General features: G+C 54.0%; 1 protein-coding gene across 1 annotated transcript; it reads right to left on the bottom strand.

The window, feature by feature from the left end:
- Positions 1-629: 629 nt before the first annotated feature.
- On the bottom strand, positions 630-9,251 carry Ppp1r1b (protein phosphatase 1 regulatory inhibitor subunit 1B). The gene is made up of 7 exons (XM_027424155.2): positions 9,171-9,251; positions 7,778-7,838; positions 7,504-7,526; positions 7,102-7,177; positions 2,786-2,989; positions 759-881; positions 630-679 (listed from the first exon to the last, which is right to left on the bottom strand). The coding sequence occupies exons 1-7, from the start codon at positions 9,249-9,251 to the stop codon at positions 630-632; spliced, it is 618 nt and encodes a 205-aa protein (XP_027279956.1).
- Between the last annotated feature and the right edge of the window lie 14,886 nt (positions 9,252-24,137).

Genomic DNA, 24,137 nt, shown 5'->3' with positions numbered 1-24,137 from the left:
GAGGCAAGCAGCTGGAAGACAAGAAGAACCAAGCTCCCCCCACTGTATGGCACCTCTAAGGACATATACTAAGTGGCATTCCTGGGACCAAAGCATAAATGAACGCAACAAGCAGCATGTGCCAGTCCGACTTGCAGGCACCCAGCAGAAATAGGACAATAGGGGGCGACATCCAAAATGTTGACGCTGTGGAAAAGAATGCTTGAGACCTGGACCCTGTAGAAGTCTGAGAGGGGTGGGAAGAAGGGATGGAGGAGATTTCAGGGCACTTGCAGGTTTTCAGTACCTCCTTTCTCCAAATCTTAGGGTCCTGCCCCATGGGTCTCCTGCTCCCAGGGGAGTGAATCTGGAGAGGAGAATTGTGAATCGTGAATATTTGTCTCTGGCCTTCTGAGTTTTCCAGTGTGGGTTCCCACTCACCTCCCCCCTCCCACCGGGTAAATAGTAGAATGACTGGCAGGGAGAGGCATCAGGACTCTGGGCTTCAGCCAAAGCAAACATAGATCAGCCTTAGTCTTCAAGAAGTCAGAAGCCACAGCCCTAGCAGGTGAAAGAAAGGGTACAAAGTAGGGTGGGGACAGAGTGGGTTTCTGGGGAGCACTTCCTCCTGGAGATGCAGGACTCTGAGCTTATGTGCCAGGCTCAGGAGGGGTAGGGCGCTGAGGCTCCTCCCCGGGCTCTGAAAGACAAGTAGAGAAGGCTCAAGGCTTGGCTTAGTCAACGAGGTCCACCTCCCCACCCCACTCTGCAAAGCTCACCACTTAGCACTGCTCTGTCTTCCACTTGGTCCTCAGAGTTTCCATCTCTCTGGGGCTCATCCAGAGGAGGCGGGCGCTCCCAGGGCCCCTCCAGACCCTGGCCATAAGTTAGCTTCTGCCCCACTGGAAAAGAGGGCATACAAACACAGCCTGAGTGTCCATCTGGTGCCCTGCAGCATGAGTGATGTTTGGTGGCTTGAGGCCAAGCTTCCAAAGCATCATCACACAATGGGTGGAACACTGGACTGGACAACTCTCCCTATGACTGGCCACATGACTTAGCTCATGGGCACTTTTCTGAAGGAAATATTATGTAAAAAGATAGGTATAACCTTAGATAAGATTATACCTACTGGGAAGCTGGGTGTGGAGGCTTATGCCAGTAATGACCCAAATCAGGAGGCTGAGGCAGGAGGATTACGTTGAGTTCAAGATCAGGCTGAGATACATAAGTAAGATTCAGGCCAACCTGGATTTCAGAGTGAAACCCTACCTAAAACAAACAAACCAAATCAAAACAAACAAACCAAATCAAAACAAACAAACCAGAAAAAGCAACCAGATCTGGTACCCTGGAGTCACTCAGGAGTTGTGGGAGTTAATGTTGCTACTTGGTGATCCAGTCATGTGACTCAGGGACTTCTTCCCCTTCCTGAGGGAGCATCTCTTATCCATTTTCCTCCTGTTCTGGGAGGGGATGCTCATAGGGAGGCTCACTCAGCCCTTGCAGCCCATTCACACCCTCACAGCCAGAGATGCAGAGAGGAGACTCAAGTCATCCTGTCTGGGCCCAAAGGCTGAACACTTTAAGTGGGAGACTGCTTGTCATTCCCATAAAAAAAAAAAAAATGGGTCCAAGTCAGGTGGCGGCAGTGGTGCACCCCTTTAATCCCAGCACTTGGGAGGCAAAGGCAGACGGATCTCTGTGAGTTCGAGGCCAGCTTGGTCTTTAGAATGAGTTCTAGGACAGTCAGAGCTACACAGAGAAACCCTCTCTGGAAAAAAACAGGAAAAAGGGGGAGGGGAGAGCTGGAGACATGGCTCAGAGGTTAAGAGCACTGACTGATCTTCCAGAGGTTCTGAGTTCAATTCCCAGCAACCACATGGCACATGGTGGCTCACAACCATCTATAATGAGATTCGGTGCCCTCTTCTGACATGCAGGCAGAACACTATATACATAATAAATAAATAAATCTTAAAAAAAATAAAAAAAAAAACAGGCTGGAGAAATGGTTAAGAGCACTGACGGTTCTTCCAAAGGACCCTGGTTCAATTCCCAGCACCCACATGGCAGGTCATAACTGTCTGTAATTTCAGTTCAGGGGACCCAACACCCATGACAAAACACCAATGCACATAGAACATAAATAAATAAATAAATAAACAAACATAAAAGGGAGGAGTCTAAAAGTTTAATGTTTGCACCAGGTTAGATGAGCATAGCCTCTGTGGCCAGGCGTGGAAGCTACAACCATAGGAGGGGATGAGGTTCTGCCCAATTTATCTGCGTGTCTGTGGGTTTTCTGGTTCTGAGGCCTTCTTTGTAGGGATTAGGGGCCTTATCTCTAAGTTAGAGTAGGGTATGGACCAGATTGGTTCTTAAATACTTGATTCAACATCTGGACACTAGAGGGCACTCTCCCACCCCATCCTAGGAAGGAAAAAGACAGTCTCCAGGGTCCTGGAGGGGGCAAATCAGCTAGCCTCCGAAACACAACATGGGATTCAGAAGTGCAGAAAAGGGAATGCTGGGCTCTCTTTATCCCTGAACCTTCTTACAATTCGCTTCCATGGATAGGAAGTTCTTTTTTGGGGTCTCGCTTCAAATGTCCTATACCTAGGCTTAATTTTTAGAAAGAGATGAACAGTGGGGAAAACCTAATCAGGTGAAGGATTAACCAAGGCTAGGTGATGCCAGGTCTCCAAAGGTGGCCTTAGAAGGACATCACTGGATACTTCTGGACGAGCCATGCCTGACCCACAGTAACAGAAACCACAGACCGACGGCAGCCCCTTCAGCTTACCAGTTCCCCTGCTGCCTTTCAGGACTTCTGCCTGGCTGTCTTCCTCTTCATCCTCCTCTTCATCCTCATCCTCCTCTTCTTCATCATCCTCTCTTGGGTACCCCAGCTCCCGAAGCTCCCCTAACTCATCCTCCTCCTCCGAGGCCTGGTTCTCGCCCAGGTTGCTGATGGTCTGCAGGTGTGACTCCGCAATGCGTTGCACAGCTGGCAGAGAGGACACAGGGAGGCCAGGGTCAGCCAAGCTGCGGAAGCAGCCTGTGCACACAGCTGAGCTAGAGGCGATGCTCCAAGGGGCCCCCGGTTAAGGGTAAAGGGCCCCAGTTCACTCCACTGGGGAGGGGGAAGGTTGTCCAAACAAGGTGGGAGCACCAGGGGGTACATGTGATCTTATTGGCTCTTAAGCTGTTCCAAGATGCTGCTCCTCACCCCACCCCCAGAAATTGGCACCAGAAAATTCCCCTGCACCACGGGGCACCTGGCTGGGCAAGACCAGGCCGGCACAGTGACAGCTTAACATTCTCTGGCCAAGGAGCTTATACAGCCAGGTGGCCAGGACTGGAGAATCTACCAGTGCTAACCCCAGGCAGAAGGTGGAAGGCCTATGGGCCAGAGCCATTTTTTCCTGACACTGGAAGATACATTTTGCTGTGCTTTGCTGCCCAGAGTTAGATACCAAACTGCACCTCTCTCCCAGGCTCCCAAAGCACGAACAAACCCAAGCCTGAGGTCACAGCACTCTGCAGCCAGTGAAGTCCTTGCTGGGCAAATGGACCATTCAGCCCTCACCATCTTGACCCATATCCCTAAATCTCCCGGCTCCCTCTGCGGTGACCCAGAAAGCAGCAACACCCCACCACCACCACCACGAAGACCTGCTCAGATGCAACCTAGGAAAGGAACAGTGTGGGCGGCTTCCCAAAGATGGAAACAGGGCGGGGTGGGGGGGAGAAAGGGATGGGCTGGGGGTTCTGGGGAATGGCAAGGTTTGAAGGAACATTGTTGGGTTAAGACCGGGATGAAGGGACTGGGGGTGTAGCTCAGTTGGTAGACTGATTGCCTGGCATACAGAGTCCCTAGCAGAGGCCTGTAATCCCAGCATCCATAAGGTAGAGGCAGGAGGATCAGGAGTTCAAATGTATCCTCAGCTACATAGTGAGGTCTAATCTAGCCTGAGCTACATAAACACCCCCCCCTCAAACAAAACAAAAGACTAGAGTAGGGTCAGCAAGGGACCAGGGGCATTCAAGGTTTTAGAGTAGTTGGGACACTAAGTTCACAGGCCCCTGCTTAGACTCTTTGGAGTGGTCAGTGCTCCTTGGCTTCTTAATCCAACAGTGGCCCCTCCCCTTAGCAGCCCAGGGGGTAGGCTGGAAACCTCCGGTGCAGGAGCAGGGCCCAGAACTCCTGCCAACTCAGGGACAGGCACAGAGGGCTCATTGTGTGTGTCCAATGCCCCGCCCTGCCCCCAGCTCCAAATCTACCTCTTCCCGCTGGCTGTGGGCAAGCTACTCAGGCAATAAAATCGCAATAAATTGCCCTGCCTGGCCTTGGGAAACCGGCAAAGTTTCACCTTGATCCAACTGAGAGAGCCCTGACCTAGGAGCACCCTTTAAACCCCCACCCCCTGCTCCCCCGAGGCTTAGTGCTGTTCACCCTTCATGGAGGACTCTTGAGTCCTGTCCTACAAAACCCAAACCCTGCCAGACACTTGCCCTTGCCCAGAAAGGGCTAAGCTTGCCAAACAGAATCATCTTGGTGCCTCTGGGCTGGGGGAGAGGAGGTGGCAGGCAGGCAGTCGGGGGAGGAGAGCTGGTTCTGGTTCGTGATCCATCCGAAGCTGTGATGATAGGTGTGTGCAGCGCCCACCCGTGCAGGTGCCCCATGAGCTCCCGTTTGCCTTACTCAGTCTCTCATGCCTCGCTGGGCCTTCTTGAATCTATGCTTTCCTTACCACACCCTCTCCTCTTACCTCTCCATGTCTGGAAGCCTAACCCCATGCCAACCCAGGTCTTCCTTTGCAAGACTGAAGAATCCCAGTACAGCCCTCTCCTGATTCCTCTATACAACCCTGTCTCTCTCTACCCAGACTTAGTCCCCAGAAGCAGGGGCAGGTAAGTCTTAGGTCATCTTTTGGTACGCAAGAAATTTCCTGGCCACTGGTCAGTGATGGGGCACACCTTTAATTCCAGCACTCAGGAGGTAAAGGCAGGTGGATCTCTGTGAGTTCAAGGCCAGCCTGGTCTACAAAGTGAGTTCCAGGACAGCCAGGGCTGTTACACAAAGAAATACTGTCTTGAAAAACCAAAGAGAAAAAGAGAAAAAGAAAGAAATTTCATGGCTCCTAAACTCTTACCTCAGCACACTCCCAAAGTACGTAACTAAAGCCAGGGAGGACTGAACTGGGGGCTGGAGCTCAGCATTACACTGTGTGTTTAGTGTGTAAGACCCTGGCTTCCAACCCCAGCACCTCCCCAAAAGCCACAGGGGCGGGGACTGCTCCCCCCTCACATCCGCCCAGCCTAGAGTGGAGACAGAGTTTGTTGATATATCCCTAGTTAGTCTCAAACTCACTGAGTATGGTCTTGAACCTGTGATCCTCGAACCTCTACCTCCTGAGTATCAGGCTTACAGGTGTGTAAGTTGGTGATGGAACCCAGGGCTTTGGTTGTGCTGCCCAAGCTCTCTCCTCCCCAGTCTCGAGGCCAAGTTCTTGTACTCTGTCTTGGAAATGTGCCACTTGTCTCCACGCCTGCTTTAAGTCCTTCTACAAGTCCCTACAGGAAGTCTGTTCATACTGCCACTGGCTGCAGCTTCCTCCCTCCACTTTCCTGTTCCAGGAGAAGCAACATGCCTGACCTCCCAGCTTTGCTACTCTGTCCCCAGTCAGCAGGTGGGGCTGCCAGATGCACCTGTTGACCTTGGCTGGGTCTGGGAAACCATAATAAACTCATCTACTGCCTCAGAGGAGAGAGAAGGGACAGACCAGGCAGGAAAGCTTCCTGTGTGGGGGGGGGGGGTGATAGGCAACTGGCACCTAGTTAGGAAGAGACCCTTGGCATGGCCATTGGGTACCTGCTCCTCCTTCAGGTGAGTCTCCCACAGTTCCCTGGCCAGAAACCAAGTCTCCAACTGTCCCAAAAATCCCGATTCACACCTCCTTCCTTTGCCTGTCTTTTCTGGTCTGTTGATCCCATGAGCCTTAGCCTTGTCCCTTTAGCAAACTCTCCCTGGCCCTTCCTTAGAGGCAAGGGTCTAGGGGCCAGGGAACAGATGGCTCATTTTTCATTTCTTTATGAGACACGGTCTTGCTGTGTTGTCCTAGCTGGCCTGGCATTCACTGTATGGCCCAGGGTGACCTCATGTCTATAGCAATTTTCCTGCCTCTGCCTCCTAAGTGCAAGGATGACAGGTATGAGCAACCAAGCATGGTGTGTGTGTGTGTGTGTGTGTGTGTGTGTGTGTGTGTGTGTGTGTTTGAGTGCTTTTTTTAATTTTTGGTTTTTCCAGACAAGGTTTCTCTGTGTATCCTTGGCTGTTGTAGAACTCACTCCGCAGACCAGGCTGGCCTTGAACTCACAGAGATCCTCCTGCATCTGCCTCCCAAGTGCTGGGATTAAAGGTATGTGCCACCACGCCAGTTATTTTAATTTTCTGAGACAGAGTCTTACTGTGCCACTCTAGCTGGCCTGGGACTGTCTATATAAACCAGGTTTGTCTTGAACTCACAGAAATCTGCCTGTCTCTCTGTCTCAAAAATGCTAAGGTTACAGACCTCTGTGGCACCATACTGTCATTTTTTGGTTTTTAAATCAGTATTAGGGCTGTTACCCAGGGCCCTATGCATGTCAATTAAGTGCTGTACCACTGAGCTATACCGTGGGCCTCCAAATCTTCCTCATCTTATTTTTCCCAGTACCCACCAATGAGACCTGGCATACCTGACAGGGGTGATACCCTTTAACTGAGGATGCAGACAGACCTGCACATAGGAGTGGGTCTGGAGGGGAGAGCAAGAGGTGAGCATGGCCCAGTAGATACACCTCCAGAATCTTTCACTCCAATGCTTGTCATCCTGTGGGGCTAGCCAGCTCTCCCCTTTGCCCCCCTCAACCTACTGTTAAGACAAATGCTGCCCTTTCCCTGCCTCTGGGAGCCTAAGAAAAAACCAGTCTCCCAGGTCAGGCAGTGATTTGGTGGCAGTCCTTGCCAGTGACAGTGACAGTGACACCAGCTTACATTTCCTCTTCCTCCCCTACATCAGCTCAGCTGCAGGGCTCCAGGAGACCACAAGACAGATGGAGGGGTGGGGTTAGTACCTTTCAGTGATGGGGGAGTGTAGGCACAGGGGTTGGGTCTCTTCGACTTCGGGTGGTGCCCCTCTCCAGAGGTTCTCTACAGGGAAGAGGCAGCTGAAATAGGTTCTCCAGAGATCCCCTTCCCTTTCGCCTCCCTCCAGTGGCACAACTCTGACAGCTGACTGAGCATGGGACACCTAGGCCAAGTCCTGTCCCCATTAGCAGAGGGACCCCTCTGTCATGGACACCCCACCCAGCGCCACTCAGAGAAAGGGTGACACTCAGAACAGAATCTTCCCAGGGAAATGCCATTGATATGCTAACGTGTCCTGTGGTGGCCCGGGTGTTGGGTTGACTCTGCAGACTTCACCCTACCCCAGAGGGCCCAGCTAAGTGCCCTTCCACCTGCCTCAGAAAACTCACCTGGTGCGGGGAGGCCTCCTCCTCTGAGAGAGGTCACCAGGCATACACCAAACACGACAGAGGAAGAGAAAAAGAATCAGGTTACTTTCCCCAAAGCCTCAGTCTTTGGGACAGCAGAAGTGTGCCCTTCCCTCCTGGTGCCAACAGGTGCCAGTAAACCAACCAACCCAGCAGAGTTAGCCTTCCAGATCTCTAGTCTCCAGCCTGTCCCCCTCTCATGGGGGCCCCCAGAAAGGCACCAGACTTGAGGTAGAGAGCAGGGAATGGGCCCTACCTGGAGAAGAATGCTCTGAGAGCCGGAACAGCATGGCAGGGGTTGGTCTCCGGCGCCGGATCTAGGGAGATGGAGGGAGGGGGGCAGGAGAAACACTGTAGAGGGCCCCTTACCATCACCCTGAGCCAGCTGGAAGCAAGGCTTTGGAGTCCTCGGGGAGCCTGTGAATCAAAGGTAGCTAGAGCCCACTCAACTCACACAATCCCTGTATTTTACAGGGATGAAAACTACCAGGCATGGAGAGGTTTAGCAGCTTGTTCAAGGTCACACAGCACGCTGGGGACTGGAAAAATCATCCACTGACTCCAAGTCCAGATAGTCCCACAGCACAGCCACCACAGAACCTTCTCTAGAAGACTCCACCTTGAACACCCTAAAGGAGGTACCTATGGCTTTACCCACCAAAGGTCAGTTTAAGGGCTCCAAAGCAGCTGTAGGAGTTTGAGCCCAGTAGTGCAGGCGCCTCCATCCTTACCCGAGCCCCAGACACCCAGTGGTCTGCTGGGGTCTCTAGAGGTTGGAGTCTGGGCCCCTGGCACAAGTCTTTCTCAAGCTGTGGGATTCTTCACCCAGTTCTCATGAAAAAAAAAAATGTAAAATTGTTCTCCTTGCCCACCCTAGCTTGGCAATCAGACCAACTGTCAGTTAATTAGGTCCCCTTTGAGCTCCAGGGACATGTAGAGAGGACTAGGTAATTGAAGTTGAAGCAGTTTTTGCTGCCAAAAGCTACTCAGGCCCAGGCTTCAGCCCACCCCGACCAAATACCCCAAGAAGGGTTTTGCCTAGTTCTCAGTGCTATCTTCAGAGCCAGTGGCATCTCAGCAACAAGTGTCCTTGCTAGGTCATGGAGTATAGACCTCTGTCTCCACCACCTCCCCCTGGAGTCTTTGTAGGGCTCCCAACCTCCAAGGAAGCCATGATCGTTCAAATCCCTGGGGTTGTGGCTATAGATCCTGATAGCAGAAAGTAATCAGAACAAGGTTCTGGGGATCCCAGACCAGGCCTATAGGGTGAAACTGTGGTCATCTAGACCATGAAGTTGAAATGACAGCCTCAGACGCCTGAGCTGTGTGCAGCCCTGGGGTGCTACCACAGTGACTTTGTCCTCGTGGGAAAAAAAAAAAGACTAGCCTAGAGGGGCTATGTAAGGGCCAAAAGGGCAGTCCCAAGAGCGCACTGTCTCCGGACGCCCACTGCCGGAATTCTCCCTCCCAAGATCGGCTCAGCGGTCAGGGGGGAAAAGTTGCTAGGAGTCGCCTGCGAACTTCCCGCCCTGCGGGGCGCCCGACTGCAACCCAGGCAGGGTCCAGCAGAACAGCTGGGCTGCGCGGGGGGCGGGGAGCGGAGAGAAGCGTGCTGAGGGCGCTACGCGGACGGGGCGCAGCCCCCTTACCATCTCCACCTGGCGGGGGTCGAGCTGACTGGGGGGCGCGGGCACAGAGAATTGGATCTTCTTGCGGTCCTTGGGGTCCATGGCGGGGTGCGCGCGCCTGGGGTGTTGGGCTGATATCTGCTCCGCTGTCCGGAGCTATGGGTGGCGCGTGCTGCGCGGAGGAGGAGGAGGAGGAGGAGGAGGAGCGCTGTCCCCGCACCTAGGAAAATCCCGCGACCCGCGAGGGGAGTGCTCTAGGGCCGGGAGGGCTGCACCGCGGGGCTCGCCTGAAGCGCCCGGCTCGACGTCCCCTGCCCCGGGCTCGCGGTCCCCTCGCCTCGGCTGCGCGCTACCTGGCTGGGGCGCGGGGCTCCGGTTCCCGGCCTGCGCTCTCTGCGGGTCTCGGTGGGCTGCCCTCGGCCTCGCTCCACCAGCTTCTGTCTACCCTTCCTCTGCCTCTCTTCCTTTCCGCGCCTCCGCCTCTGCTGGCTGCACCCTACAGGTCCCAACCCTGGGGTCCCAGCCCGTCCCCTCCGCCAGGGACTGGCGCCCAGGCGCTAGGAGGGAGGGCTTAGGGGAACGCGGCCAATGAGCATCGAGAAGCGTGTTCTCCCGGGGATGGGAGGAGGGTGCGGAGTGCGAGCCAGGGCCGGGGAGCGGCCTGGGGCCCCCCTGCCGTCTCCCCAGAACTCGGCGTTGCATTATTGATGGAGTCCAGTCGCGAGGCTAAGGGGAGGGGCAGGAGCAGCTGGAGCCGTGACTCTGGCCTTAACCACTTCGGGGGCGGGGGAGGGGGGCCCGGGACGTGGAGTTTCAAGGGAGGCCTGTGAGGTCGAGAAGAGAGTGCCAGCATGTCACGCTGTGAATGGGGGTGTCCTAGAAAGCGAGTGTGAGAGAGGTGTGCGGGGGAGGACACCTGTCAGTCATCGTGGTAGGGAGTATGTGCAAGTGAGCGCCAGCGGCCTGGAGTGCTATAGCTGGGGAGGGTGGGGGTCGGTGTGGTGTGAGTGTGTGAGTCTATGTAAGTGTGTCAGAGTGTCAAAGATGCGGGTGTGAGTGGCAGCGTGTGGGAGGACTGCGTGCGTACGGGGGAGGGTGTGGGTGTGGAGGAGGATGTCAGAGGCTGTCAAGGTGATGGGCAGGCGGGTGCCAGCTTGTGGGGGGCCTGTGCAGGAGAGGGCCTTGAGGCTGAGAGTGTGAGAGCTAATTCCCCAGGGGAGAGGGGGATGCGTCCCTGCCGCAACTTACCCAGCATTCACGTGTCTCCTGCCTTTTCTCTCCATCTTCTGGGGGAGGGGACAGAACCAACCAGGGGGCAGGGTTGGGGGGCTGCCTTAGCAGTACACGTGCCATCAAGTGTGTGGGCTTGGTGCGTTGGGGAACAGAGCTGGGGGAGAGAGGTGTGTGTGTGATCATCCTGAGGTGTCAGCCTTTTCTACAGGTGTGTGTGTGTGTGTGTGTGTGTGTGTGTGTGTGTGTGTGTTGGAGGAGAGGGGCGGCTTTGTGGGTTAAGTGCCCTTGTTTATCTGCCCAAGCCCTTGAGTCTCTGCAGGAGCTGGCACTACCCTCTGCGGGACTGGCAAGAAGGACTGAATGCCTCTCTGTAGCGCCCAGAAGGGGCGTGTGTGGACCTGTGCCTGTGTGTGCCCTCCTGGGGTTCTGTTTGTGTTGGCTGTCCTCTCTCCTGGTCACTCTCAGGCCAGGAACAGCAGGGGCCCTCCTCACCACACCCCTAACTCCACCAGCAACTTTTCCACTCCCAGCCCCAGCACTGTGGCTCCAGGTGGAATGAGAGGCCAGTGGAGTCTTGGGGAAATGAGGTCAGGGGCATGCTGTCTGCCCCAGACTCAGTGCCCTCTGGGGGATGAGAAAGAGAGAGGGTGCCAGGGGCCAAACTCTGCTCTTGGGAATAGGATGTCCTGGTGGCCAGGCCCCACATCCTTTAGCCCAAGCCTGGCTACAGCTTGTTGACATATATTTTCTGGGAAACAGCCCATGTTAGGTTGCTGGCCAGGGACATGGCCATCTCTTCCAGTCCCTAGCTTGGCCCAGGACCCCTCTTCCAGATGGGACGTGGTAGGGAATGACAAAGCCAGTTGTCGGTGTTTTGGGAGGATAAAGGGGTACATGGCCAGGCAGCAGCAACCTGAGCAGCCCTTAGGCTCCAAAGTTGGAGTGTACCCAGCTGGGTATTTGAGGAAGGGTATATGGTGGATAAAGGGGACCAAAGGCAGGGATGAGGTTGTGCCCCACCCACACACACAGTATACCTCAGTGCCCGTTGGAAATTTCTGGAAACACTGGTTTGACCTAAACAGTTATGAAGGATTCCCACCCCACTGCTGCCATGGTGCCTAGGTAGGGAGACAAGAGCACAATTTAATCCCAGAAGATGTCCCCTTGGGGACAGAGGGTGGTCTTCACCCCTTTGTCCAGCTTTGTCTGGGTGTGATGCCTCTGGCACCTCAACCCTGGAGCCATGAAATCGTAGGGAGATATATGTACAGGGGAGGAACACATAGCTAGGAGGCTGCCGGGGTCCGTGGAGAGAGTGAAAAGAAGAGGGGACCCATGTGAGAGATGAAGAGACAAAGGGAAGTGGAGAGGAGAAAGCCTCACGACAGAAAGGCAGGAGACAGAGATGGAGAGAGAGTAAAAATAGCTCCGCATTAAGATAATTGCAGCTCACAGCTCTGCCCTCCGTTAGGAATTAAATGAGGTTTTATTACTTTGATTTTTCTCTCCTGGATCCTACGCGGCTTCTCAGGAACTTGGGGAAAAGTTTTTCCGGTGGGCGGCCAGGTGGCGGAGGCTGCGGAGGCTGCTGCGTGGGTGACAGAGAGGAAGGGAACAGTGAGCGGGGGAGGGAGGCACAGGGCAAGGAGTGGTAAAAGGATGGTGGGGGTGGCAGAGCCCAGCAAGAATTAGAGGAGGGGGGACTGGACAAACAGGTAGGAGGGATGAGAAGCCAGCGTGACTTCCCTTCACTCCGGCTTGGAATTAATCATATGCAAATGAGATGTAAAAATAATATGTCACTCCTGGGTTATTATTCTTGAGTTGGAAGCACAGGCGGTTAGGTCCAAAGAACAATTTCAAGTCCTCATTTGACTTAATTCCTGCCCGCTTGGACTGACAAGGTTGTTTAGTGTTGTGTCTGTTACCCCTTCTCTGGTCTGAGCACACTGTTTGGAGGCAATGTTCTTTCTGATATTTACTTTCTGTTCTTGACCAGTCCCTGCCTTGCAAGGGCCATCACACCCTCCTTCTCTAAAAGACGACTTTGGGAAGGTGCTGTGAGGCCTTTGCCCTCCTTCCAGGGGGTGAAAAAGGACAATCACCCCCTCCCCCTTTTCCCTTACCCAATCACAAGCACATAAATTCACATGTTGGGGGGGCGGCGGCAGGAACCAGCCCTGAATAGGAATCTCAGGTCGGAAGTTTATTGTATGAACAACAAGTTTCTTTGCGTCTCCTCGCTTTTGGAAGTTTCAAAGCCCACCTCGCACAGTGGCTGTGATGATTCAAAAGGATAAAAATTTAAGCCCCAGCGCCGTCTTCCATGGTTTGGTCTTCCCCACTATTTGCTGGGCGTTGGTGGTGCACGCCTTTAATCCCAGCACTCGGGAGGCAGAGGCAGGCGGATCTCTGTGAGTTCGAGGCCAGCCTGGTGTTCAGAGCAAGTGCCAGGATAGGCTCCAAAGCTACACAGAGAAACCCTGTCTCGAAAAAACAAAAAAAAAGAGGAAGTTCTGTCCATGGCCAGCAGGTGGCGGGATCGGCCAGGGTTCGGGCTGCTGCACCACTGGCAATGTGGGTTTGTAGTTGAGCATTGCACAGGTGACCTTGGCACCACTGTGCAGAGCTGGAACTGGAAAGAGTGGCATGTGGCAGCTGAAAAAGACTAGGCCCCAGGAAGTCCTGGGAAGCAGCTTTAGAGGAGCTGGGGAAGGCTAGCTGCGTGCACAAGGCCATCTTTCCCTGCAGATTGGGGAAGTGAGAGAACAGTTCAGAGCCAAAAGGAGGACAAGGGTATTCTTAGCCAGGCTGGTGGAGGACAGTCACCTGAGACGTCTAACTACACCTTCACTCACCATTTATCCAGCATCTATCTTTTCACCGTTCAGTATATTCCTGTCTGTGCTGTGTGTTTAAAACAAAAACGACAACAAACTTTACAGGCCCGGCAGTGGTGGCACAGGCCTTTAATTTCAGCACCCACTCACTTGCGAGGCAGAGGCAGGCGGATCTCTGTGAGTTTGAGGCCAGCCCGCTCTACAGAGTGACTTCCAGGATAGCAAGGACTGTTACACAGAGAAACCCTTTCTCAAAAAAACACACAAAGCTGGGGTGGCGTTGCACACCTTTAATTCCAGCACTTGGAAGGCAAAAGCAGGTGGATCTCTGTGATTGAGTTCCAGGACAGCCAGGGCTACACAGTGGAAAACCCATCTCAAAAAAAAAAAAAAAATCCCAACAAACAGGCCTGGAGAGATGGCTCAGTGGTTAAGAGTACTGACTTCTCTTCTAGACGTACCCGGGTTCAATCCCCAGCACCCACATGGCAGCTCACAAGTATTTATAATTCCAGTTCCAGGAGATCAGACATCCATGGCAAAACACCAATGTGCATAAAATAAAAATAAATTAAAAAACCGAACAAAAAAGCTACACAAAGCAAAACTAAAAAACTTTACAAACAACAGATATAACAGTTGTGGGCCTTCATTTCAATGGAGTTTTGAATTATATTTAAAGATTGTTTTTATTTATGTGTGTGATTGTTTTCGTTGTTTGTTCACCTTCTAAGTGCAAAGTCACAGAGGGAGACTGGACCCCTGGAGTTACAGTTGTAAGCCTGCATCAGAGTGCTGGGAACCAAACCCTGGTCCTCTGCAAGAACAGCAAGTGGGTTTTTGTTGTTGTTTTGTTTGTTTTTTCAAGACAGGATTTCTCTGTGTAGCCTTGGATGTCCTGGAACTCACTCTGTAGGCCAGGTTGGCTCCACCTGCCTTTGCCCTCTGGAGTGCTGGGATTAAAGGTGTGAACCACCATGTCTGGCCCATGAACTGCAACAGTTTTTTTTTTGTTGTTGTTGTTGTATTGTTTTTTTACTTCTGAGCCATCTCTTTGCTCTTATTATTATTTTGAGACAAGGTCTCACTGTATAACCCTGGTTGGCCTAGAATTTATTATGTAGACCAGGCTAGCCTTGAACTCACGGAGATACTCTTGCCCTCTGCCTCCAGAGTTCTGGGTTTTGTCAAGAGCCACCAAGGCCAGCTGAAAATTCTATATTGCATGTGACTATCATCATAACACAAATATACATTCCACCCCCCCAAAAAAAAAGTTCTCTTGCCCTGCCTGGCTCAATTGCCTCATGAAATGGTTCTGTGTGAATCGAATCAAAACTATATTTATATATATAATTTTATTTTTATATGCATTGGTGGGATTTTTTGTTTGCTTGCTTGCTCTTTGGTTTTCTGAGACAGGATTTCTCTGTGTAGCCCAATTAGCTCTAGAGACCAGGCTGGCCTCAAACTCCCAGAGATCCTCCTGCCTCTGCCTCCCAAGTGCTGGGATTAATGGTGTCCACCTCCTGGCTGTGCATTAGTGATTTGCCTGCATGTATGTCTCATGTGAGGGTGTCAGGTCCCCTGGCACTGGAGTTACAGACAGTAGTGAGCTGTCATGTGGTTGCTGGGAATTGAACCTGGGTCCTCTGGAAGAGCAGCCAGTGCTCTTAACTGTGGAGCCACCTCTCCAGCCCCTCTTTTTTTACTTTTATTTTATATGTGTGGGTGTTTCGCCTGCTTCTACACTACCTGTGCAGTCCCAGAAGAGGGCAACAGAATGCTCAGAGCTACAGACAGTTGTTAGCTGAAATATGGGAAGCAAACCCTGTGGTCCTTTGCAATAGCAGGTGTTTAACTGTGTATGTCCACGCATCATGTGCATGCAGTACCAGCAGAGGCCAGAAGAGGGCGATGAATCCCCTGGAACCTAGTAACACAGTTTGAGCCACCATGTGGGTGGGTGCTGGGAATTGAACCTTGGTCCGTTGAAGGAGCAGCCAGTGCTCTTAATCCCTGAGCCCATGTTCTAGCACACGATTTTAAGATGTGTCCTCTCCACCATGTATCTTTACACTGGACTCTAAGGTAGCATAGGGAAGACAGATTGAGGAATAAATGAATAAAACATGAATTGTAGACACTAACAAGATTTTTTGTGTTTTTGTATGTGCTTGTGTGTTTTGCTCCTACTTGGAGTTTTTACTGTCCTGGACACTGAGCTAGGCCCTGTATATCTCATTTAATCCTCTGGGATAGTCCCATTTTATTGACGGGACAACTGAGGCTGAGAGGGTTTCAACAGTTTTTGCCTAGAGTTCAATAAAAGTTTAAATTGATGGTCAAATAGATGGTCTTAGCCATCAAGATGATTCTTACTTGAAATCTCAGCATTCAGGAGGTTGAATCAGGAAGATTACAAGTTGCAGACAAACCTGGGTTTTAAACAAACAAACAAACAAAACCACCCACAGACAGCCTTGACTTCCAGAGCCCCTGCTTTTGCCATGGGTGAGGTGTTAGAGAGCTCGATCCAGGGCCTTATCCGTGATAGATCAGCACTGACCTAAATCCCCAGCTCTGGAGTCCTCATTTTTCTTTTGGGCAGAGGGTTTCATAATATGCCCTGTGTAGACCAGGCTGACTTCGAACTCACGGTGTTGAGATTAAAGGTGTCCGGTTTTGCCTCTGTCCTTAACACGTTCAGACTCAACGAGTGGAAGATATCCAGCATGCACTCACTGGAGAGGACTTCCTTCTAGTTCCCTTTTGGACTTGGTTCCTTTTCTGCCCAGCTCGGTGTCTTCGCTGGAGAAGCAGAAATCGGTGTGCCGAGGCTGCCCTCTGGTGGCAGAAACAAGTAAGTAGTATCTTGCCCTCTGGCGCCGCCAAGTGGAAGCAGAGATGTCGGCGAAAAGAAAGCAAGCTGCAGGGGGGGGGAGATAGGGGGGCAGCCTCAGCCGCCGGCACCTGGAGACCCCCTGCTCTGGCCACTGCCTGGTGCCCCCCGAGGTGCCAGCTGAGGCTGCCCCCGAAGAATGCCAGCTGCCGGAGCTCGCCGCCTCCCACACCCTCCACCAGCTTCACACACACTCCAATCCCGGTCCAGTCGGCTGCTTCCATTCCCTGAAGAAGAGGCCCTAAAGTTAAAACAGCTGTTAATTTATAAACCAATTTTTCCGTGACTGCTTAATAAATCGCCAGCAGCTGCTCTGCCCCCTCCTCCTGCCCAGGCACCCGGCCCCGGGGGCTGCATGGAGAAGCTCAGGGCTGCCAGCCTACCTCTCTTGCCTCCTTTGCCCACCAGTTCCCAGCTAGCCCTCAGACCCCCCCCCAAAAAAAAAAGGGGGAAATCCGGGTGAGCCTAGCTTCCCTGGTCTTGAGCAGAGGGCTAAAATGAGAATGGGTTTTCTTTCCTCCCAACACCCCACCCTAAGCTCCCAGGCCCAGGAGGTGGCAGTCAGGTTTCCCTGGCTCTGGGGAAGGAAGATGCATAGCTTCCCTGCTGATGTCCCCTTGGGCCACTGGGAGGCCAGGGGACCCTGGTCTGGCCCAGGGCTCATGCTTGAGAGTGCTGGAATCTCAGTTTCCCTGCCAGGGTGGTCCCCTGACAGATGCTAACTGAAATTTCTCTTTCAAGGATGGGCTGAGAAGAAGCAAGGGGTGCTGGGATAGCACCCCTCCAGAAAGACACCCCTTCTCAGGAGCAGGGGTAAGACCTGGGTCTCCAGAAAGGCTCTCTGCCCAGCCTTTTCTCGAGTGGAGAAAGTAGCCAGCATCCTCTACAGAGGAGGAGCATGGAAGAGACAGGGTCTTTCTCCTTGTGTCTCTAAGTCCCTAGGCTCCCAGGGTGGAAGGTTGCTGTTGCTGGGATCCAAGACAGGGACAGTAGCAATCTGGCCATATCACAAACCTTGTAACATGGAGCCTAAGGCAAAGCACATCAGCCAAGAATTCAAATCCTGCTCTACCACTTACTAGCTGTGAACTAAGGCAACCCCACACCTCTTTCTTTCCTCTCTGCCTCCATTTATAAAAATGGGGAAAATAATATTGTTGTGAAAAGTAAAGAAACAGATATATGTGGTTTATTAGGGATTTGGAAGCACCCCCCCCCCCAGCGCGCTGCACACACAGCTTGGGGCACCTGTGGCCCCCTAAGTAGCAATCAATCCTTGAGTGTGAAAGTTCCTAGGGTATGGTCAGGTGCACTGAACCACACTTTAATTCCAGCACCTAGGAGGTAGAGGCAAGCAAGTATGAGAATTTGAGGCCAGCCAGGGCTACAGAGTAAAACTTTGTCTCAAAAAAAAAAAAAAATACAGCCCAGTGGTGGTAGCAAACTTTGTCTTTAATCCCAGCACTCTGGACTCAGAGGTAGGCGGATCTCTGAGTTCAAGGCCAACCTACCTGATCTACTGAGTGAGTTCCAGGACAACCAGGGCTACACAGAGAAACCCTGTCTCAAACAAAACAAACAAATACCAACCCAAAAAGTTCCTAGACTTGTGGTGAAAATGAAGATCATGTGGAAATGCTCCCAACAAATTGGGGTGGGGGTATGGACCCAGGCAGGGCCCTGGGCTATAGTGTCTTCCATGAGCTTTCTCCTTCTGGTCTTTGGTTCTTCCCAGCCCCCTCCTCCAGCAGCCAGGGTCGCTTCCCAGCCCGCAGTTAGAAAAGGGATTAAAAAGGCCCCTCTGGGTGAGAGCTCTGTTTAGCAAGAAAGTTCCCCCCACAGTCTAGCCTAAAGCCTTTCCGTTTTCTCTTCTGCTCTCTGATAATCAGGGGTTGGTATGGCCTGCCCCGTTCTGTCCCTTTCCCCAGAAGACTTTGTGGGAGCTTGGACTTGCTGTGTGCTTTAGAGCAGCATAGTCATCTGCCTTGACCTTTGGGTTCCACATGCCTAAACTGGGGTGTTCCCAAGACCTATCAGCTGGGTGATGCTGATAGAATGGGATGCTACCCATGAAGCCCTCCACAGGACCCGGAGCAGGAGCTGTGGGTGTAGTGGAAGAAAGGGCAGAGCATGGGTGGTGGAAGGAATACAGATGCCAAAACCCCATGGTACTAATTTCAGGTGGGCCACCTTGGGCCAGCCACTTAACCTTCCTATGCCCTTATTCTCCATCCATAAAATGGGGAAGGTAACAGAGGCATCTAGGGCTCTTGGGACAGTTCCCCAACTGCACGAATGTTTACTGAGGTGTAACCAGTGGCCCCACGAGACGTTGCTCCCATACAACTGTGGGGCATACGGAGGCAGGAACTTAGAGAGTGATTACAAGTGGACAGGAGGCCCTGGCACGGTAGAGGCGGGTTGTGGCTCAGGACAAGAACCTGGTCCCCTCCTGCCTGTTTTGCTCACCTTTGACATCCCCCTAGACCTTGGCTTCGGACCACTCTGATCTTCTAGCTTCCCCTAGTCAATGAAGCAGCCACCCCCCTCCCTGTGCCTGGGGTCCAGACTATGTCCTGGAAATAAAGCAGGGTCCCTGGGGCCCACTCAAGCCGAAGACTGCTCTGCCAGGGTGCCAGCTGGTGCCCATGGGGGCGGGGCTGAGGTCTGATCGTGTGGAAAGGGAAAGCTGCAAGTACCCCTAACCTTGATAGGCACAAGAAAAGATTGGGGGGGGTGGTACCGAGGACATCTTCTAGGAACAGGAGGTGAGATTTAAAAACTGCTTTGTCCTGTGCCTCAGTTTACCCAGCCATCCAAGAACGGAGTCTCTTCTCTGGGGCTCCAGAAGCCTGGCATTGGCCTCTCACAGCTCCGTGCCCTCTTTCCTTTCTTAAAGAAACGAGGCTCAGCAACCCGCCCAGATTTTTCTCCTTAGATGCTACCCTGGGGACCCATGGCCGGGGTGGAGACTGGTAGCAGAAAGCTCAAGACAGCCCCCGCAGGGAATGGGGATGTTTCTTAAGCCTGCCCTGGGTGCCAGTCCCCGCAGGGATGACCCGGAGCTCCCCGCCCCTGCCCCTTCCCGCCTCCTCTGGCCCTTTAAGAGCCTCTCCGCGCGCTGCCGTCCCGGATCAGCCAGAGAGACCATTAAAATTTTATGCAGAATGAAAATGGGCCAGGTCTCCAGCTTCCTCGCTCCCATCCAATGATTTATTACTCGCAAATACCACAGAACTAATTAGTATAGTAATTAATTAATACGCATTTGCATATTTGCATGTGCAATTAGTGCAGTGGAGTGATTACTGGGAGAATGAGGGCCCCGGATTGTCAGATGTGAGGGGGAAGTGGCCTGGAAAAGAGTTAGTGGGAATGAACTTTGCAGGGAGCGCGGGGCGGGAGCGCGGCCGGGGCGGGGCGCTGCGCGGGCTGCGGGGTGCGGAGCTCGGGCGTGGGGAGCGCGGGGCCCCCGCGGCCTCCGACTCGGGGCGGGTCGCGACCCCGGCACCCCGCCCGCCCGGACGCGCCCGCCCCGCCCGCCCGCCGCGTGGCACAGCTCCAAGCGCGCGCCTGATTGTTATGCATTGTGTTTCTCGTCGCGAGCGGAGCCGGGCGGAATGGGGCTGGCACAAGCTGTCTCCCTGCCACGCGGCGGTGGCACCTTAAAGGCGCCGCGTCCTCTCCTTGCCGCCGCCGCAGCCCCCACCTCAGAGCCCGGACCACCGACGTCCCCAGGCGACCTCCGGAGGTCAGGGCGGGCGCGGAGGCCGCCCGGAGGGGTGCGGCACGGGGCAGGGGCGCGTGGGGCACGTGCCACGGAGCCCGGCAGGCACGAAGTCAGGACTGCGAGCGCGATCCGGCGGCTGGGGCGCACCGGGCGCAGTGCCAGGCGCGGACGGGGGTGGTGAGGCGAGAACCCGGAGCTAGGCAGACGAAGGACGAGGAGGAGAAAGAAGCAGCGAGTGACAGGGGGCCTGCTAGGTGCCAAGGACTTCCTTGGAGGATTCTGCGAGGCCTGGCTCCTCTCTCCTGGTTTACAGTGGAACAAGAAGGAAAGATGGGGCAAAGTAGGGCTAGAAGAAGCAATGTTTCCTTGGGAGTAAAGGAGGGCTTCCTGGCGGAGGAAGCTCCGCCCTTGGCCTTCAGGTGCAAGCAGGCCGCCCTCTCAGAGATGAGGTCTAAGGAGACTGCCTCTCTCTATACAAAGAGGAAGCCCACCTGGCTATGAGGAGACCTTCTTAGGACCTGGAAGTTGGAACCACTCACTGTGATCTGGGTCAGGACTGAGGGCCAACCCTGGGTACAGACTTTGCCAACCAAGGGCTCCTTTTCTTCATGTCAAGGCCCCCTGTCCCTAACAGCGCGAACACCCAGACTTCAGAGAGAGACAGTTTATAATTGTATTTGAATAAGCGCAAGACTGCACCTCACACAACTCGATTCAAATGCAGGCTCTGTGCCCGCCGGGCGGGCCAGAGAGATGGCTCAGCTGGTAAAGGTGCTTACTGCCAAGCCTGAAGATCTGAGTTTGATACCCAAAACCCACATGATAGAGGAAGAGAACTGACTCCCCCAAGCTGTGTTCTGACTTCTTCCACAGGTGTGCTATGGCCTGTGCTACACACACACACACACACACACACACACACTTACACTAAAAATGCCCTCTGTTGTTAAATTGCTATTGAATGCTTTGATGTTTCAGGACAGGGGCACCCCCAAGTGTTCTGGAGTATCACTCCATAGTCCAAGCTGGCTTTCAACTGGTGATCTCCTGCCTTAGTCTACCAAAGACTGGGAATACAGGGTGTGTGTTAGCACATTCAGGTAGGTCCCTGGTATCTAGTTCCAGCTCTGCCACTCACTTATAATGGGACATCAGACAAGCTGTACCCCACCTGTGCTGTGGTTCCTTCTTCCCAGTGGAACACGGTGAGGAGGCTTGCAGGGCTGGGAAGTGCAGCTCAATGGTGGAACACTTGCCTGGCTTAGGAGAGGTCCTGGATTCCATCTTCAGCATCAGAGTCGGAAGGAGGAGACTCTGGAAGGAGTGCAGGAGGAGGAAGATGGAATGAGAGGATGGGGAGAGAAGGAGGGGATGAAGAAGGCAGGGAAGGGAAGCCAAATCTATCTCTGCCTTTGAGATCAGGCCGTCCTTCCCTGCCCTATCCTGCCTCTCAGAAGTAGCAATGGCTGAGTCTGTCACCTACTGGCTGGCTGCTGGAGCACCAGTGTCCCTAGGCTGAGTCAAGATGTCTCTGGTTAAAGGATGGCTTCCCACCAGGTGGGGCAGGTCTTTAATCCCAGCCCTTAGGAAGCAGAGGCAGGTGGATCTCTATAAATTTAAGGCCAGCCTGGTCTACAGAGTGAGTTCCAGAACAGCCAGGGTTACACAGAGAAACTCTTTCTTGAAAACAAAAACAAAAAAAGGATGGCTTCCCACCTTTGAAACTGTCCCTATAAGAACCAGCACTGGTTCTGTTTGCTGTCAGCCTCCAGTGTCCCCAGGACTGGTGCCAGACTCAAGGGACATGCCAGCTAGAGTAGTGTCAGTCCCAGAATTCCCCAAGCCAGACTTAGGGCCCTGATTTCTTTGAAGGCAGAGCCCCTATTGTCATGCCCCAGCCTGGGCCATGCCCCACCCACCAGGCTCAGGCCTCCTCAGCGTGCACTCTGTACCCCACTGTCCTACTGTCCTCCTGGTCACCCTGACAGCTCTGAAGTCCCGTGGGCAGGTGGCACTACTCCCATTTTACAGCCAAGGAAAAAGAAGGTCCTATGATTTGACCGAGGTGAAGATGACACCAAGGCCAAGGGTCTGCAGCCACATTGTGCCCTTCTCAATCTGGCCTTCCTGTGAGGGTGGGGGTTGGGAGAGGACCAGGGACAAGACCACCAACCACCTATACAGAAACCTGACAGTGAAGCACAACAAATCCTGATGGTGAAGAGAGCCCCGAACAAAAACGTTTGAACACTAAAGCTGATCCAGGGCTGGAGGCAAAATCGGCCACATCAGGGATGGCTGGAAGCACTCACACCTGTTACCTCAGATACGGCTCACTGCTGCCTCCAAAGGCAGGCCTCAGTAATCATCACGCCCATTTTACAGAGGGGAAGGCTGAAGATAGGCCACACTGGGCTTAGTGCAAGGCAGGGCAAAGAGAAAGATGTATACAGAGGTGGGTCTGTGGTTGGGTAGGTAGGTGTCTTGCTCTGGCTGCTCCTCCTCCAACAGTAGGGGAACAGTTCTTTGGTACCCCACCTGCACTGTGAGGCTATTCTGTATTCCTGCCCATTACCCAGCCTCCTGGGTGGACTTTCTGGTGGTGGTGACTTTTAGGCAGAAAGGAGTAGAGGTGTGCTCCTAAGTTCTGGGGCTGAGAACAAGGCAATGAAGAGGCAGTTGGACAGACCTGCTGTGGGGTGGAGGTAGAGACACTCACGCTGGTGGAGTGGGTGAATACCACAACCAGCTTTGCATTTCGGGCAGTTTCAGGCAAGATGAGCAGTGTGGGCAGCCTGGGCCCTTCAAGGGAGGCAGACAAAGGAGAGGGGTCCAGGCCCTGTAAGATAGAAGGTGACATTCATACATCCAGGCGGGGGGTGGGAGCCCGGGGCAGGGGAGCTACTGAACTAAAAGACTTGGAGACCAAACAGGGACAGGAACCATTCTTGAGAGACCGTGTACCACGGGGAGACAGTAAAACAGCAGTCACAGAACATCCAAGGGCACCAAGCAGAGGGCCACGCCCCCTCCTCCAAGCCTTTCTACCAGGACGACCTGTGCTGTGTGTGGGGTTTCTTATTTTGCTTTGTTTTGAAGACGGATTCTCAGGGCCGGCAGCTCTATTTAGCGGAGAGTGACCTTGAACTTCTGATCTTCCACCTGCAGGATGCTGGGATCCCAGGAATGCCCCACCCCATATATTCGTGCTGCGGAGCAGACCTACGAACTTGACAAGCTACACCTCCTGGGTGCAAGGAGACCGCTGGGCACGTCTGAGACCCATGGTGCCCCACCCCCACCCCGTCTCTCTACTGTCAAGCAGTAGGGGTGACATGAGAACCCTAGACTAAAAAAAACGTCACAAGTAGCTGCTGAGACAAAACAGGAGACCGCTGGGAGAGGGGAACCTTCCAACAGGGGTGCAGCCCTGAGGGGGGCCAGGGAGGGCTCCCAGGAGGTGCCTGGGAAACTTCTTGGTGAGGAAGATGAATTTTCATAGTGGGAAAGAGCTCTTCTCACTACACCTGGGCACAGAGGTCAAAGGTCATAGGGGCAAAGGCCACCACACTTTTGGAGCAAGGGTACAGCCTGAGGCGACTGGCTGGGCTGGAAGGCTTAGCCCCTCTTCCACCACCTGTCATTTGTCTGGGGTCGTGAGGAGGGGATGGCGGCAGTGGTCGGAGAACTCTGAGCTCCTGCGAGGCCCTCCCGGTTCTGGGTGGGACTGAGGCCCAGCGTCGGGCGCGGCCTGGGAAGTGCAGGAGAAGCCCGGTGGTGAGCCGAGCCGGGGTCAGGACAGGAGGTCCACCGGCGGAGGGGGCTGCACCTCACCAGCCTCCCCTCCCCCTCCCCAGTGGCACCACGAGGCACGCAGCCGCATATCACCCGTGCCAGCCCTCACCTCCCGGCAACGTCGCCGCATTCTCAGCCACGCCATCTGGCGTGCCCGTCGCTCCCCGGCACACTGCGGCGGGCGGGGGAGGGGGCAGCGGGGCAGGTGCCCACCCTGGAGCCAGGAGGAAGCGGCAGGTCCCCCTCCCCCAGCGTCCTTTGCGCTTGAGGTGGGGCAGGGGCTGGGGAAAGGGGGGTAGCAGGTGCTCTCGGGCTCGGGGTGGAGCTCGAGCGTGCGAGCGTGCGAGCATCCCAACTGCTGGAGTAGGCGGCCCCTGGGCAGTGCCTCCTGCCTCCTCCCCCAGCACAGCGCCTGCCAGGAGCTCAGGACTCGCAGGGTCTCCGCTCTGCCCCCCACACCCTCCCACACCTCCGGAGACCAGCCT

Source organism: Cricetulus griseus, chromosome 7 (assembly GCF_003668045.3).
Source record: "Cricetulus griseus strain 17A/GY chromosome 7, alternate assembly CriGri-PICRH-1.0, whole genome shotgun sequence".
NCBI lineage: Eukaryota > Metazoa > Chordata > Mammalia > Rodentia > Cricetidae > Cricetulus > Cricetulus griseus.
Note: the sequence above shows the minus strand (reverse complement) of the source record. Positions and strands in the feature narration are given on the sequence as shown.

Coding starts and splice junctions, on each gene's coding strand:
- Ppp1r1b (XM_027424155.2), bottom strand. CDS start 9,251: ATGGACCCCAAGGACCGCAAGAAGATCCAATTCTCTGTGCCCGCGCCC. Junction 7,839..9,170: donor ACCCCCGCCAGGTGGAGATG/GTAAGGGGGCTG, acceptor CCATCTCCCTAG/ATCCGGCGCCGGAGACCAAC. Junction 7,527..7,777: donor CTCAGAGCATTCTTCTCCAG/GTAGGGCCCATT, acceptor GACCTCTCTCAG/AGGAGGAGGCCTCCCCGCAC.